At 57.8% G+C, this 16,022-nt stretch overlaps 1 protein-coding gene across 1 annotated transcript in view; it reads left to right on the forward strand.

Moving 5' to 3' along the window:
• ZNF609 (zinc finger protein 609) overlaps positions 1-14,012 on the forward strand; it is a 57,411-nt gene extending 43,399 nt beyond the window's left edge. The window contains exons 3-9 of the mRNA XM_056344848.1: positions 7,471-7,558; positions 7,949-10,301; positions 10,618-10,984; positions 11,125-11,300; positions 11,893-12,109; positions 12,307-12,385; positions 12,582-14,012. Of these exons, the coding sequence (XP_056200823.1) occupies positions 7,471-7,558; positions 7,949-10,301; positions 10,618-10,984; positions 11,125-11,300; positions 11,893-12,109; positions 12,307-12,380 (3,275 nt within the window). The 3' untranslated portion in view covers positions 12,381-12,385; positions 12,582-14,012. The remainder of the gene's footprint in view (positions 1-7,470; positions 7,559-7,948; positions 10,302-10,617; positions 10,985-11,124; positions 11,301-11,892; positions 12,110-12,306; positions 12,386-12,581) is intronic.
• The last annotated feature ends 2,010 nt before the right edge of the window (positions 14,013-16,022 follow it).

Below are 16,022 nucleotides of genomic sequence, written 5' to 3' on the forward strand. Positions count from 1 at the left end.
CATCTCTTCTCAGCAGTGTGATGCCTCCTTGAAAATTGGATTTGTGTCAGATGTGCCCCTTAGACTCCCGTAGTAATTGCTCTGACTTGGATCTTTATGCAAGCTGCTCGTCTCCCAGCTGCGTATAAATGGCACGTGCCCCTGAGTCCAGGGGATCTGTGTTGCACTGTGCACGCCAGTAAAAGTGTATTTGGGTTCAGGCAGTTGCTATTTACCAGCTTGTTCACCCTGAAGAAGCCCAGGGCTTGCTGGAGACATCTGCCTGCCTCAAATGCCTCCAGAAGGGGTTGAGTAAAGGAAGGCAATGCAGTTCATCAACTGCAGCTCCCTTTTTGTAGAAAATGGCTTTGGGGTTGGCCAAGGGGCTGCAAGAGTGGAGAGAAAGGCTCCTAAAGCCAAAGCCTGGCAGTGCTGGAGTGACCTTGGAAGGACAAGCTGGAGCTGACATATCTGAAATGGGAGCACCATGATGCCCCTCCTGCCCTGAACACCAGCTTCGTCCTCTCCCACCGCTAGAAAACCTGCTGCAAGACCACAGTTGCCACCAAGGGCATCCCTTGGGCTCCCACCACCAAACATTTGACTCCTGGCTTTTGGTCCACCTGTGCCGCTCCTGCTCCAGGTTGGTGTTGTGCCGAGGTCTGGTCTTGCTGGTGCTGCACACTGGTTGTACACGCTCTCCCATGGCCGTGCTGGTGACACTGTCCCTTTGCCAAGCCTGTTGTCTGCGGGGATGTGTTTTATTGAAATGCCTTTGGTGTGGAACAACTGTCTTGGCAGTTCCCCTAATTTTGTTAGGTGTGATTTTGATCTGCAGGAACTATTAACTGATGTAATTACACAGGAAAGCATTGCTCTGTTGGCTGCCTTTTTAGCTGCTTGATCTCCTCAGTGGAGCTGGTGTCACCTGGCTTGGAGCATGTCACCTCCTCACCTCTGCTCGCAGTGAGCAGACTGGGTCCCAGTGCCACACCAGTGCTGTTCACAGCTGAAACAAGCTGGCATCTGATCCGCAAAATGTCCAAGCAACAAGCATCATGGTGTAGCAGCACCAAAAGAACAGCAGCAAACTCTCTCCACATCACTTCCTCCAGCTCTGCACTGGGATGGTGGCGGCAAGTCACCCATGGCCGAGCTTTGCGCGCCCCAGCTGTTTGGATTGCCCCTTTGCAAACATCTCTTTGGGGTTATGGTGCAGTGTGAGCATCCTTGGGGTCTGCAGATGCCAGCATGGACATGTCATTGCTTGGAGCAGGAGAGAGACGCAATGGATTGAGAGAGGATGGGGAAGGATTGGAGGGCGAGGACAAAGCCTGACCCCTAACTTGATGGCTTTGCATATCGAACGTGCTGCCTCACAGTTACCTGCAGCCTTCTGTTGCACCTGTGGTTGCTCTTTGCCTCTGGGAATGTTTTAAAAGGAGGATGTGCCAAGATTGCACTGCTTATGGGTGAGCTTTGGGGCTTCAGAAGGGGCTATACCGTCCCCTGTGTACACTGTCCAGTTGTCTTAGCTGTGTGTACTTGAACCCAGAAACAAGAGAGTTTTTAAGGCTGATGCAGCAAGGGTGAGGAGCAGGAGTATGGATTTCTCATTTCCTTTAATGGCATTTCCCAGAGTAACGAGTGGTTGTAAATCCCCTCCAAGGTTGCTGACCCGACATGCAGGCTCACTGCGCTCCTCCAAAGCCTCCTAAAGCTGTGACAGTGTGGCTGTGACCGCTCTCATCTTCAGATCGGAATCCAGCAGCTTGCTCTGGTTGGGAGCATCGTCTGGTGCTGCTTGGTGATGGGGCACCTTGTCTCCGGTGCCACAAGGGTTGCTGGTGTTTGGGGCTGCTGCCTCGCACCCTCCTTCTGTTTTGCCAGTGGGTGAGGAGGCTGCAAACCACCGAAGCACGGTGGCTGCTTGCGTGTTGGCATAGAAAAGCAGAGCTTTATTACGCTCCCCCAGCACCACCACTTTGTCTCATATCTGCTGGCTTGACAGTGCGGGGAGCTGGAGGAGAGCTAATGCGCTGCTTATCGCTCTTGAAGCGTCTGTCAGCTTTGTACAGAGGCAGTGTTATCAGTAGGTGAGCAATGTTCTGCTCCAGACAGGACTATTGCTTGCGTCCATCTCCCTAAGGCGCGTCTGCAGCTGCCCCAGGTAATAACCAGCTGGGGCCCCTGCTTTAGCTGCTGAGCCCTGGATTAAAGGACTTGTTTACAAGGAGGCTCACGAGCTGCGAGCTGCTCTGCCACGCTTTCCTGGGAGCTAAATTGGTTTAGATTCCTCTGCCTCCCCTCTCCAGGAGCATGAGGATGGAGGTCTGTGCTGCTTGCAGGTGGCTGTTGGGACTTGGTGCTGTGGTCTGCTCTGCCAAGCCTTGAGAGGCACCAAGGTCCCCAAAATCCTGTAGGTATCTTCTGGATGGGCTTCAGGCAACGGAGAGAGAGCTGTGGCCCCCAGTCCCATGGGGGTGCTGGCCAGTGAGTCACAGGGTAACAGGCCATCCTCTTGCAGGATGATTTTAGGATGTCCTTGGTCACAGTCACATTGTCGCTGTTACCAAAGGTGGACACTTATTGCTGGGTTTGGGCAGGAGCACAGCAGTGAGTGTTCTCAGTGTTCGCAGGTCCTGGTGAAATAAATGCCGATCCCATGGGATCAGTGAGAAGTGGTGTGACTTCCCACTGTCACTTTGGTTGTTGGGATGCACCAACACACCCTTGCTGGCTCCTTGTCCCTTGGTGTGATCCATGTTGAAGGTTTTCCCTGCTGCTTTTTCCAGGCTCCAGCATGTGGAGCCCCTCTCATAGCCCTCCTGTGCCTTGCAAAGCAGGGCATTAGACAGCCGGGGACAGCCACTCACCATCCGAGCATCCATCCCCATGTGGTTTAATGGAATGATCCTGTCTGCCTCTGACCCTGCCGGGGAGACTGGATTGGGTTTGTGTGGCGAGGGTTTTGTAAAGGGGGGCTTCTGTCCAAGAGGACACCAGAAGCTGCCCCCATGTCTGACAGAGCCAGCTCCAAGATGCACCTGCTGCTGGCTGAGGCTGAGATCCTCAGCCACGGTGGTAGTGCTTCTGTGTTAACATATTTAAGAAGGTGTAAAAAATTGCTGCACAGCAGCATCTGGGAGAGAGGTGTGAGAATGAAGCAGACGGCCCTGCAGCCCCCCAGGTCAGTGCAGGAGGCAGGGCGGGCTCCAGGCGCTGGAGCAGATTCCCCAGCAGCCCGTGGCGAAGCACACGAGAGGCTGGCTGTGCCCTCAGCCCATGGCAGTTAACAGTGGAGCAGACCCCCACCCACAGCCCGGGGAGGGTCCCACGCCGGAGCAGGTGGGTGCCTGCAGGGGGCTGCGACCCGCCGGCAGCAGCGCTGAGGCAGCGCCAGTGGTCCCGCGGGGAGGAGCCCAGGCTGGGGCCGGCGGGGCCTGGGGGGATGTGCCCCACGGAGGGACCCACGCCAGATCAGTTCATGAAGAGCTGCAGCCTGTGGGAAAGACTCGTGTTGGAAAAGTCCGTGGAGGACTGTCTGCCATGGGAGGGACCCCAGGCTGGGGCAGGGGCAGAGTGTGAGGACCCTCCCCCTGAGGAGGATGGAGTGGCAGAGACAATGTGCAGTGAACCAGCTGCAGCCCCCGTTCCCCATCCCCTTGTGCTGATCAGAGGCAGAGGTGGAGAAACTGGGAGTGAAGTTGAGCCTGGGAAGGACAGCAATGGGGTAGGTGTGTTTGTTTTTATTTCTCATTGTCATACTCTGATTTGGTTGGCAGTAAATGGAATTAATTTTCCCTAGTCGTGTCTCTCTTGCCTGTGACAGTAATTGCTGAGTGAACTCTCTTCTTGCTGGGTGAGGTGGCCCTTGTGCTGGCCATCCCCTGTGCCATGGTGTCCTCTGCTGTCCTGGCAGCAGCAGCCAGAGCTGTTGCATTATGGCCCCTGCAACACCTTTGGGCGTTGTGCCCTAAAGTCTAGGCACTGCAGGTCAGGCCAGGCTCCCTGCATGCAAGCAGGGCTTATGGCAAAGCTGGAGCATTTCAAGTGATGCCGCTGGAGAGGAAATGAATTGAAGGAAGGGCATCCCAAAGATGATGCAGCTGGAGGAGGAATTTGTGGAAGAAGGACCTAGAACACCTCCAGCTGCTTGAGGTTTGGTGCAAGATAGATCCCTGCTCCTGTTCACTGGTGCAGATGGGATGTGTGGCTACACTGACCCTAGATTTGAGCTGGTTCATAGACCTGCAGGTAAACTACCTCTTCTTGGGGTGGGAAATGCCACCGCCTGTCTTCCCATTGCCTTGCAGAGGTCCCCTGCGCCCCAAAATTGGTGAAAGCTAGCAGAGCTCTCGGGAGCTGTCCTCTCCAACTGCAGGGGCAACACCTCCTTGCTGTCCTCAAGGCTGGGGATGCTTCTCCAAGCAGTATAGCAGTCCCCATGATGCTTGAGGACAGCTCAGCAGGATCATGGCTGGGTGATACTGAGCCACATGATGAACTGGCCGTGCATGACTCTGAGAGCATCCCTGATCGCTGCAGGTGCCGGCACACTGGTTTATCAGCAGGGTTGGGAGATATCAGGCTTGAGGGCTTAATCTTCACAAAGGGGGACCTGGTGCACATTTCCTCCTGACACAGCGGCTCCTGGGGCCCATGGTGCTGGTCTGCAAGCAGACACCACCTGCATTTTAACATGGGAGAGCAGCATCCTAGCTGGGACTATCCACTGGAAAGGCTTAGTCTGGTCTAATTCAGGGCTGCGTTGGGATGGAGGGCTTTGTGCAGCGTTGTCCTCGTCTGTCCCCATGTCCCCACCAGCTGTGCACACCTACGGAGCATCAGCTCTGCTGCTACAGAGCACTCATGCGTGGACCATACAAGGACCAGGTGGTGCTTTTTTGCGTCCTTCTGTTCCCTTCATCTCTCTCCATTTTTACAGGATTATGTTTTATGTTGCCTTCCTAGATGGCAGCCTGACACTGTCAACCCACCGTTAATTTTTCATGCTGGGGTATGACAGGAACACTTGGTGGCCAGGATGCTGAGCGGTTTGCACCCAGATTTGGGTGGTATTAATTGCTTAAGAGCTTCAAAGGTGTCACCTTCCTGTGAAATCAGGTGGGACCGCAGTTACCTGAGTGGGATTCCTCCCCTGCAAGAGCATCGCTGCTGGCTCTTTGTGCACGAGCATCTCCAGCCTCAGGGACACAGGGCATTGCCTCCTCCTTGCCTGCCCTTGCCCTGCCCATGTCTGCTCATCATCCAGCTGCAGGAGGTGGACACGGCGGGTGAAAAAAGCTGCTTAGGATCTATCCCTGGGGTTTAAATTGTCCTGGGTTATTGTTGGAGGATTAGGAGGGGATTTGGTATGATTGGTTGCAGCGGGTTAAATATAGGCTGGTGTGTGTTGGAGGGCTGATGCTCCAACAGGGAAGGGAGGGACAGCTGTGTGCTGGCTCGCTTCACCCTTCCATCTTTCACTCCTCTCCTGTGATCGTGCTGGCGAGGAAAAGACAAAAAGCCAGCATGTCCTTTCTAATGTCACATGCTGGCCCTGGGATGCACAAGAGACGCTGGTGGCTTGTGCAGTTAACTTCCAGTGGCACACATGGTCTTTGCCAGCTTCAAAGGGGGATTGAACTGGCGCTGGCTGTGCAGCAGGGAGGACGGGGGGAGCTGGAGCTGCCCCTCTGAGCCCTGTGGCTGGGAGAGCTGCACTCTGAGTTAGGGCTGCTGGTCTCTCAGCAGCTGCTTGATCCTTCTGCAGCTCCTGGGAGCATCCCATGGCAGCTCCACGGAGGTGTCCTGGGGATGGTGGGTTTGGCTTGGGGCACAGGATATGCAGCCAGCAGCTTCTCTGGCTTCTCAGGAAAGGGGGGACAGGCTTCTGCCTGTCAAAAAAAGGTGCATTAGGAGGAACAGAGGTAGAAGACCACCTTCCGCATGCCTGCCTTGGGATGCCTGGGATCAGCATCCCCCTCTTTCCCATTGATCTCTCCCTGCACAGGGCTGTGGGCTCCCAGCAGTTGGTTTTGCTGCTTGTTTCTACCCTGTGCTGCCTCCAGCATCACATCCTGGTTGTATCCAAGGCAGGTCCCCAGCACCTTTCTCTGTAGGCAGGACCCAGCTGCTCCTGCTCACCAGGATGAGCCAGCTGAAGGTCTTGGCTGTGTGCTGGCACCATGTCTTCCTGTGGCATGCTCCTTCTGGAGCACCCAACGTTTTCCAGGAGGAGAAAGAGAAGACCTGCATTTCATTTCTCTTTCTGAAGGGAGACCCAGCTCTGTATATCATCCCTCTCGAAGCCTGCAGCTGGCTGCTGGCACAGCACAACAGGGGATATGGGCTGAGATTTATAAACGTGCTTCAGGCACAGCTGTTCTGGGCTCCCTCGGCTCCATCCATCTCCTGGGGCTGCGTGACTGTATATCTTGCAATGCTCATCAGCCCTTGCAAATGACTTTCCTATTGCCCGAGTTTTACCTTGCTCGGACAGATGTGCTCAGCGCAACGGACTCCACTTCCCAGTCAGATGAGTTCAGCAGTAACCAGAGCGGCCCATGGCTGGGAGGAAATATCCACAAAGCTGAGAAATGCTGCAAAAGACCCCTCCACCTCCAAGAAGAGATGCTGGGGGTCCGTGTCCTTGGTGCGGCTGTGACCCAGGCTGCTTCTCTTGATTTGGCATGAAAAAGCTGGAACGACCAGATTTTCTGAAGGCCCAGTGCCTTTGCTCCATGATGGGAGGAGGTGTGGCCCCATAGCTGGTTCTTCAGGCAGAGATTCAGGGCTGATGGGTGTCCTGGGGGGTGCAGGAGCAAAGCAAAGCTGGGGAGACCGGGATCGTTCCCCCAAAGTAGGGTTTTCCTGCCAGGGGTGGTGGCCTGCGTGGGGCTGCTGGGCTCAGCTTGCCATCTAGTGGCAGTAACAGCCTTTCCTGGAGAGCCGAGGGGTGCACAGCTGTGCACAGCAGGGTCTTAACCCTGCTGTCTGCAGAGGAGTCTGCAGCTCTGCACTGGCGTCCACAGGCTTGCTGGGGGCTGTCTGTATCTCCCCTGGGGAGTTCCCAGGCCTCGTTCCCCAGAGATCACCTTCCCTACTCTGCCTGAGCATGTGGAGCCAACATGGGTCTTCAGGCCCCTCCAAATCCTGCTGCCCTTTTGGGGGTCGCTGGTTTTAGCATCGCCGTGAAAACAGGGAAGAGCACCGAGCAGCTCAAGGAGAGGCTGGGTGGATGCCAGCCAGAGTCATGCAGAGAGCGGGGATGAGCTGGGGGTCCCCAGCTCCTGTCTTGGTGCCCCTCCAGTCCAGAGCCTGGGGTCTCACCTTGCCCAGAGCCCAGGACCCCTTGCCTGCCTTCCTCCAGCCCTAGAGCTGAGCCCTTTCTCCAGTCTGTCTCAAGGGGTGGATCCCCCTTTGCCCTGGTGCCCAGGGAAGGGCGAGGCACCTGGCCCCATCTGACCCTCTCCCCTCACCTTACAGGTATGCTGGTGGTCAACGTCACCTGGAGGAACAAGACGTATGTGGGGACACTTCTGGACTGCACGCAGCATGACTGGGCACCTCCCCGGTGAGTGGGCAGTAGGGTCTGGCTGCGCTGTCGCAGCCCCCTTCACCTGGGCGCAGAGGGCAAACCCAGCTGTGTACGGCCCCCATGGCCCCCAGCATGGGCTGCCCTGTGCCTGTGGGGCTGCCCTGGGAGCTGGCATCTGCTCCTTGCCCAGCCAAGCTGCTCCCATGGCTCTTTGCCCTTGCGGTCACAGGCTCCCTTGTCCTGGAGACTGGAGATGGTTGAGCATTTACCAGTGGACCTCTCCGGTTCCTCTTTACTGGTCAGTGGCAGGGAGGGGATGAGTCTGCAGGATCGATAGTGACAGTAAGAAGGGGGTCTCCACAAAGTGGAGACAGCGCAGCCCGGCACTGCTGTCTCTCCATTAAAACCTCCTTGTCCTCCTGGCAGGTTCTGCGACTCTCCCACCAGTGACCTGGAGATGCGCAATGGCCGGGGCAGGGGCAAACGCATGCGCCCCAACAGCAACACACCTGTCAGCGAGACCGCTGCTGCCTCGGACAGCAAAGGGACCAGCAACAGCAGCAAGACACGGGCGGGAGCCAACAGCAAAGGGCGCCGGGGAAGCCAGAACTCCTCAGACCACCGCACGCCGCCCGGCGGCACGGCGGAAGACGTGAAGGCCAGTCCCTCGTCTGTCACCAAGCGGAAGAGCAAACCCCTCTCCGACATGGAGCTGAACTCCAGCTCAGAGGACTCCAAGGGCAGCAAACGCATCCGCACGAACTCGATGGGCTCGGCAGCTGTGCCACCCGCCACAGTCAAGGTGGAGCCAGCTGTCCTTGACCGAAACTGCCCTTCTCCCATCCTCATTGACTGTCCGCACCCGAACTGTAACAAGAAATACAAGCACATCAATGGCCTGAAGTACCACCAGGCCCACGCGCACACAGATGATGACAGCAAGCTGGAGGCGGATGTGGACAGCGAGTATGGCGAGGAGCCCTCCCTGCATGCGGACGTTGGGAGCTGTAATGGTGCTGCCGTCTCTCAGAAGGGCTCACTCTCACCGGCTCGCTCGGCCACCCCCAAGGTGCGCTTGATGGAGCCCCACAGTCCCTCCCCGTCCAGCAAGTTCAGCACCAAGGTCCCCTGTAAGAAGAAGCTGGGTGGGGAAGGAGACACTGACCCTGGTGCCCTGTCCAATGATGGCTCTGAGGATGGTCCCTCGGTGGCCGATGAGACGAGTAACGATGGCTTTGACTCTCTGGAGAAGCGATGCGTTGATAAAGACAAGTCAAAGAAGGCATCCGGTGCTAAGCCAGAGAAGATCCCCTCTAAAAGCTTGAAGTCTGCCAGACCCATTGCACCAGCCATCCCCCCCCAGCCGATTTACACCTTCCAGACAGCCACCCTCACCACAGCCAGCCCCAGTTCCTCCACGGGCCTTGCCACCACCGTGGTCCAGACCGTGCCCCACAGCCCTCAGCTCAAACCCATCCAGCCCAAGCCTACAGTGATGGGAGAGCCCTTTGCGGTCAACCCTGCCCTCACCCCTTCCAAGGAGAAGAAGAAGAAGGACAAGAAAAAGAAGGAGACCAAGGAGGTAGAAACCCCTTTGACTCCTGGCAAAGCTTGTAGAGCAGAGGAAGGCAAGAGCCCATTCCGGGGGGAATCCAGTGACCTGGGGATGAAAGGCGAGGGGCTGCTGAATGGCTCGTCTGACACCCACCAGAGCCGGCTCGCCAGCATCAAGGCCGAGGCAGATAAAATCTACAGCTTCACAGACAATGCCCCAAGCCCCTCCATCGGTGGTGCCAGCAGGCTGGAGAACACCAACCCAGGCCAACCCATGACGCCGTTGCACGTTGTCACCCAGAATGGCGCAGAGGCGAGCTCAGTGAAGACCAACAGCCCAGCCTACTCTGACATCTCTGATGCTGGGGAGGATGGGGAGGGCAAGCTGGAGAGTGTGAAGGCAAAGGATCCAGAGCAGCTGGTTAAGGAAGGCACCAAAAAAGCGCTTTTCCCCCCGCAACCACAGAGCAAAGACTCTCCCTATTACCAAGGCTTTGAAACTTACTATTCCCCTGGCTACCCCCAGGCAAGCCCGGGGCCCTTGAACCCCAGCAGCCAGGCCACAGCTGAGACACAGGCCCTGAAGCTGAAGAAGGATGAGGAGCAGGAGAACCCGGAGGTGAAGGTGAAGAGTGAAGGCTGCGAAGAGAAGAAGGCAGAGCTTGGTGGCTCTAGCCAGCAGCCCTCAGTCATACAGCAGCGCCCCAACATGTACATGCAGTCCCTCTACTACAACCAGTATGCCTACGTGCCCCCCTATGGCTACAACGAGCAGGGCTACCACGCTCACCTGCTGAGCACCAACCCTGCCTACCGCCAGCAGTATGAGGAGCAGCAGAAGCAGCGGCAGAGCCTGGAGCAGCAGCAGCAGCGAGGGCTGGAGAAGAAGGCGGAGCTGGGCTTGAAGGAGAGGGAGGCAGCGCTCAAAGAGGAGTGGAAGCAGAAGCCGCCCATGCCCCCGACGCTAACCAAAGCCCCGAGCCTCACGGACCTTGTCAAGTCAGGGCTTAGCAAGGCCAAGGAGCAGGGAGGTCCCGACATGGCCAAATCTGTCATCATCCCCAAGCTGGAGGACTCATCCAAGCTGTCGGGCAGCCAAGTCTCTGAGGGGCTCAAGGTGAAGCTGAGCGAGGCCAGCCACCTTGGGAAGGAGACCACCGAGACAAAGGCTGGCTCTGAGTGTGGCCGGCAAGCGGAGGTGGACCCTGTGCTCTGGTACAGACAGGTAATGCCCCCCTACTGCCCCCTTGGCCCTGCCCACCAGCAGGCTTTCTCTTGGAGGAAGCCCCTTACCATGGCTTCGCTGCAGGAGTTTGCTGGGCTGTTGCCTCAGAGAACACGTGTTGTCCTCTGTTTGTGATGGGACTCCGTGAGGTGTCCTTGAGGTCAGCAAAAGGATGGGGCTGGGAGGCCTTGGACGGGCCAAGGAGAGCTTGAGGAAGGGGAGTTGGGTTCGCTGGTCTCCTCTGCATCCAGCCTGGGTTTGGGACAGGCAGGGCTGGGGGGAGGCAGCTGCTCTGATGGTTGGCTGGTTTTTGCAGGAAGCCGAGCCCCGGATGTGGACCTACGTGTACCCAGCAAAGTACTCGGACATCAAGACGGAGGACGAGCGGTGGAAAGAGGAGAGGGACCGAAAGTTGAAGGAAGAAAGAAATCGAAGCAAAGAAGCTGCATCCAAGGAGGACGGGAAGGAGAGCACCAGCTCCGAGTGCAAACTGACCCCCACCGAGGAGGCTCGCATGGTGGGGAAGGACCCCAGACCCAGTGTCCACGTCCCGGTGTCTTCACCCCTCACGCAGCATCAGTCCTACATCCCCTACATGCACGGCTACTCCTACAGCCAGTCATATGACCCCAACCACCCCAGCTACCGGGCCATGCCCACCGTCATGATGCAGAATTACCCAGGTAGAGAGCTGGGGTCTTCTTGGGGACATCCCTTCCCAGGCTGTCCCTGCTCCCCGAGGAGGGGTGGCTGTGGGCTCTGTGCTCCCACAGTGCTGCCTGAAGACTCCTCATGCCCTGACTGCTTTTTTTCTCCCCACCAGGATCATACCTACCCTCCAGCTATTCCTTCTCCCCGTACGGGAGCAAGGCGTCTGGGAGTGACGATAGTGACAAGTCCCGAGCCAGCCCCAGTGTGAGCTGTAAATCCAGCTCGGAGTCCAAGGCGCTGGATATCCTGCAGCAGCACGCCAGCCACTACAAGAGCAAATCGCCCACGGTGAGGGTCAGGGAGGTGCTGGCTTTGCCCAGCTCTGTGCATGAGCTTCGGGACGGTCCCTGGATCCTATAACCAGCCTGGAGCAACTCTGCCTGCTATGGGTTTTTGCTGTTCCTGCTGCTGTGTGAGACGCGGGGCCATGGAGTAATCCCATCACAGGCCCTTTGGGATGGACAGGCCCAACCTGTGGGCAGGCTGGCCCAGAGAAGCACCAGGGCTCCTTCAGGCCCTGCAGCAACCGGGTGACACTTGTCCTCAGCCCTGGAGCTGGTGGGTGGGATATAGGGGCTGTCTCCATCCCATGGCAGTGTAGGGGCATGAGCTCCTCCTGGGCTGAGCTGGGAGATGGAACTTTGCCACAGTGAGGAAAGAGCTGCCCTCAAACAGGACCTGCATCCTCCCCACTGCTTTTGGGCTGGTTACTGGCCTTCCCATCATCTCCCAGCGGTGGTGTGGGGAGGTTTTGGGCAATGGCGGGGGGAATGTCACCCCGATGGAGCAGCCTTCAGTGCCCAGCATAGGTCCGATGCTGCCATGTACCTTGGGCTAGCTGGTAGTGTTCCTCAGTATGCATTTGCTTTCTCCTCTCCAGATAAGTGAGAAGACATCTCAGGAGCGGGACCGCAGTGGCTGTGGGGTGGTGGGAGGCAGTGGGAGCTGTAGCAGCGTTGGAGGAGCTGGCGGGGGAGAGAGGAGCACCGACCGGCCCCGCACCTCGCCGTCTCAGCGCCTGCTCTCAACTCACCATCACCACCACCACCTCGGGTACTCGCTGCTGCCGGCACAGTACAACCTGCCCTATGCAACAGGTGAGAGCTGACCCATGCCCAGCCCCCAGCTGGGGCCGTGGGCATGGCTTGGGGGAGCTGGAAGGAGCTGTAGCCACCTGTGGGCAGCGTGAGCCCTTCTCCTGAGCTTTGCTTTGGCTGGATCTGGTGCTTTCCAGCTCCTCCAGCATGGCTAGGTGCCCAGGTTGCCAGCTCCTGACACCACTTCTCCCCTGCAGGTCTCTCCTCCACAGCCATTGTTGCCAGTCAGCAAGGCTCCGCTCCCTCCCTATACCCACCTCCCCGGAGGTGAGAACGGTAAGGCTCTCCTGCAGCTCTCCTGTGGCACCAGCACGGCCACCCTGCTTTGCCTGTAGGCAGCCAGGTCGGGGTGGAGGGGGCCAGGCGGGGTGCACGGCGGGTGTTGAGGGTAGAGGGTTTGGGGTTTGCCTGTCACCCCGGGGCTTGTGGGGCTGCCAGCAGCAGGAGCTGACTTGACCTTGGGTCGTGGCAGGACGTGATGCACCGGACGCCTGGGCTGTACAAGACATGTGACTGGCTCACATGGGGAAGCGCTGGAGACTCCTTTAGACATCAGTTGAATGGTGTTAATTGTTCTGCTTGACGTGCCTGCCGTGATCCAAGGCAGATTCTGTCTTCTCCCCGCCGTTGGACACACACGTGACTCCCCCCTCTATACCCTCCCCTTCAGTGAGTGGGCGAGCTGGTACCTGCGTAAATATTTATTGTACTGGGCACCGGCCTCGGGATGGAGGTGACTCGCCTGCCTGGTGCGTATGAAGAGGAAACAGAAGCACTGAGGTTTCTCAATGGATTTGGGACCCTGCCATGTCTCTGCGAACTGCTGCTTCATGATGGGGCTGAGTGCCACAGGACGGGGCAGCAGGAGCACTACCTCCTCCTGCTCCTCGCTGGGGCTCAGGGGCTGAGCCTGCCGTGGAGTTGCAGTCTCAGGAAACGAAGAGCTGGCTCATGTGGAGCCAAGGCGGGTGTTGGGGCCGGGGCAGCTGGTCTGAGCCTGGGTGTGGGTGTCAGCCTGGCCAGAGTTGGCCTTGTGGCATGGGGGTGTGCTGCATGTGGGGTGTACCCTCTGCCAGTCCCACGGCTGATCCTGCACCCCACAGCACCTGCTGCTCCGTGCCGGCGCCAGCAGGAGCAGCCAGCATGTGGCCTGTGGCTGGAGCAGTGGGTTGGGGGAGTTGGGGGCTGCTCTTTGCCCTGGCAGCATCTGTGTGCCACCCCCCCTGCCCCTGGGTGGCTGGGGCTCAGCAGGGCTGGGGACAGCTGGGCACAGAGGTGGGGGTTGTACCCATCACCCAGCTGGCTGCCACTGTCCCTTCCCCAGTGCCTTGCACAGCCCAGACCTGCCTGGAGCTCATCCTGTGGCTTCCGAGTTGGTTTCTGAGCTGAGACTCTTCAATGCCCCCCAGCCTTTCCTCTGCCCTCCACCCCAGCAAGTGCTCCCCAGCCCCCAGACCAGCACATCCCACTTGGGTGGGGGGGTAAGGGCTGCAGCTCCCCTTCACATCCATCTTCTGCTTTGGGCAGTGCGAGTGGGGCCCATGCATGCTCAGGCTCTGCCAGAGGCACAGGGGGCCATGCTGGTCCCCTCCTCGGGGCTCAGGCCACCAGGCTCTGGAGCAAGCTGGTCCCTGCTCCCGGCTGCTCAACAGCACCTGTGAACAGGGGCTTTCTGTTCCTCTGCTCCCCCAGCCCCAGTGTGGCTCCCCCCAGGCCGATGTTCTACCTCGGCCCTGCAGCAGCTGGGCCACCCCAGCTCCCTCTTCACTGCCTGGCAGGGGGCACAGGGGGCCATCGGTCTCGGTTGTGTCCGTCTGTGTTGCACCCAGCCCCGAGGGGCTGCTGTACTGGGATGCTCTGCCTGCCAGGCTCTGTACATACTGTAAAAAGCAATTGTTTGAAACCTGTTGTTTTGGGTTTTGTTTTCTTTCCCTGTTCCCCACCCTCCCCCATCCCACTTTACCCAGTTGGAAAAGAGGTGCTTACTGGTCTCTGCCCTGGTTTGGGAGCTGGCAGCACAATGGCCCCAGCCTGTGCTTATTGTCCGATTCCTTTTTCTTCCACACTTCATTCTCTTCACAAGGAGACGGGGCCACGTGGCCCAGCACGCTCCTTGGGGACAGGGTAGGTGATGCCAAGCCCACGCCCATGACAGAGCCACTCACAGCCACAGGGCTGGGGACCAGAGTGATGGGGGAGCACTGCGGCCCATACAGGGAGCAGTGTCCTGCCCACCAGCTGTGCCTGCCTCCAGCCTTGGCTCATCCAGCAGAGCCTGGCTCCAGGCACTGCTCCAGGGGTGTAGAGGGTGTCTGGGCTGGGCAGGGTGGCACTGCAGGCTTTGCTGGTAGCTGAAGGGGGGGTCAGGGGGGCTGCTCCCTGCCTTCCCAGTTGGGTCCCAGTTGAGTCTCCCTTTAGGTGTTAAGTGAAAAAACTGTTTATGCAGAATAGGTTTGAGGTTTTAACATTTTCTGGGTTTTCCTTGTCAGTTCTTGCCTGCAAGACTGGCACCCCACCCCCGCAGCAGTGCAGCTCCCCTGCCCGTAGGGTCCCCTGCCTGTGGGGTGCCCCCTCCCATCCCCTGCCCACCGGGCCCCGCAGGCGGCCGGCCAGGGCATCAATCCGTTGGTGTTTATAGCTTGTTTCTGTTGGCGTTACTGTGTTGGGTTTCATTTCAGTCTTCCTCATTCTGCCCTTCTGTAAAGTGTACATTATTACCAAGTTCCTTGTTTTTTTTATATATATATATATATAAATATATATATATACAAACTGTACTCTTCTTGCCTTTGTACATTTGGGCAAGGAGAGAGAATAAATCTTTTTAAGAGACAATCACAAACCTGTGAGGGTGGCTTTTTCTTCCTGCTCTCCCAAATTCTGGTCCTTTGTCCCAAAAAGCTGTGGCCAGAGACTTTGGAGGCAGTGGGCAGGGTGGGGGGAAGAGGGTGGTCCCCATCTCAGAGTCATCTGAGAGGGCCTGAGCAGACACAGGCCTACTCATGTTCATCAGTCCATGGCTACCGAGGCAGTGGCAGGGTGGCCCCATGGGGCAGTAGGTCCTGCCCCACAGTGCCCTTCCGCTTGCTCCCAGATCCTGCACACGGACCCAGCCCCTCAGTTCTGCCACCAGCATGCATGGCTCCACAAGGCTTGAACCCCTGGGCACCAGCAAGGGCCAGCTGCCCACAGGCTACCAGGGCCCTGCCCTACAGCACCAACCCAGGGAGGAAGGCAGCTGGGGGAACCAGTGTGCCTGGCTCCTCCAGCTTTGCAATAGCAGTGACCTGCACAGGAGGCAGCACCCAGAAAAATCAAACTTTTTCCATTTTCAAGGGGGTATTTCTGAGAACACTCGGTGATCAGAGCCCTCTACACTTGACCACACTCGCTCGAGCCAGGGCAGGAGAGTATTTGGTGCTGGCACTGGCACAGCCTCGTAACTGCAGATTATTAACAAACCCAGGAGTTCATCCTCAGTCCAAGCTCCCACAACCAGAACCCTGCACTTTACCAGTAAGTTTTACAAGTAAAGAAGAAGCAAAGCAGTTCCCGCCTCATCACATTAGGGATGTGCCAGTAGAGGAGCACCATGGGGTGGCAGGAGGGCCCTGGAGCATGCAGCAACACCCCATGGTTCAAGGAAGGGGTAAAACTTGCCCTTTCAAAAGCCAGAACTAGGAAGCAGCATTGTTTCAGCTAGGGAGCAGGTGCAAGGGCTCTGTCTCATCACAGCACCTGGAACAAGGACAGGAGGGGCAATGCCTGTTTCAAAGCCACAGCCAGCAAGTAGAGGGGCCAATGGCCCCACAATAAAAGCTGGGGCAGAGGCCCTCCCCATCAGCACAGCACGGCCTCTGATTTTAAACCAGATGGGACTTAATGCCCCATTGAAGAGGGAGTAGAGCCACCA

Source organism: Falco biarmicus, chromosome 7 (genome assembly GCF_023638135.1).
Source record: "Falco biarmicus isolate bFalBia1 chromosome 7, bFalBia1.pri, whole genome shotgun sequence".
In the NCBI taxonomy this organism is placed as follows: domain Eukaryota; kingdom Metazoa; phylum Chordata; class Aves; order Falconiformes; family Falconidae; genus Falco; species Falco biarmicus.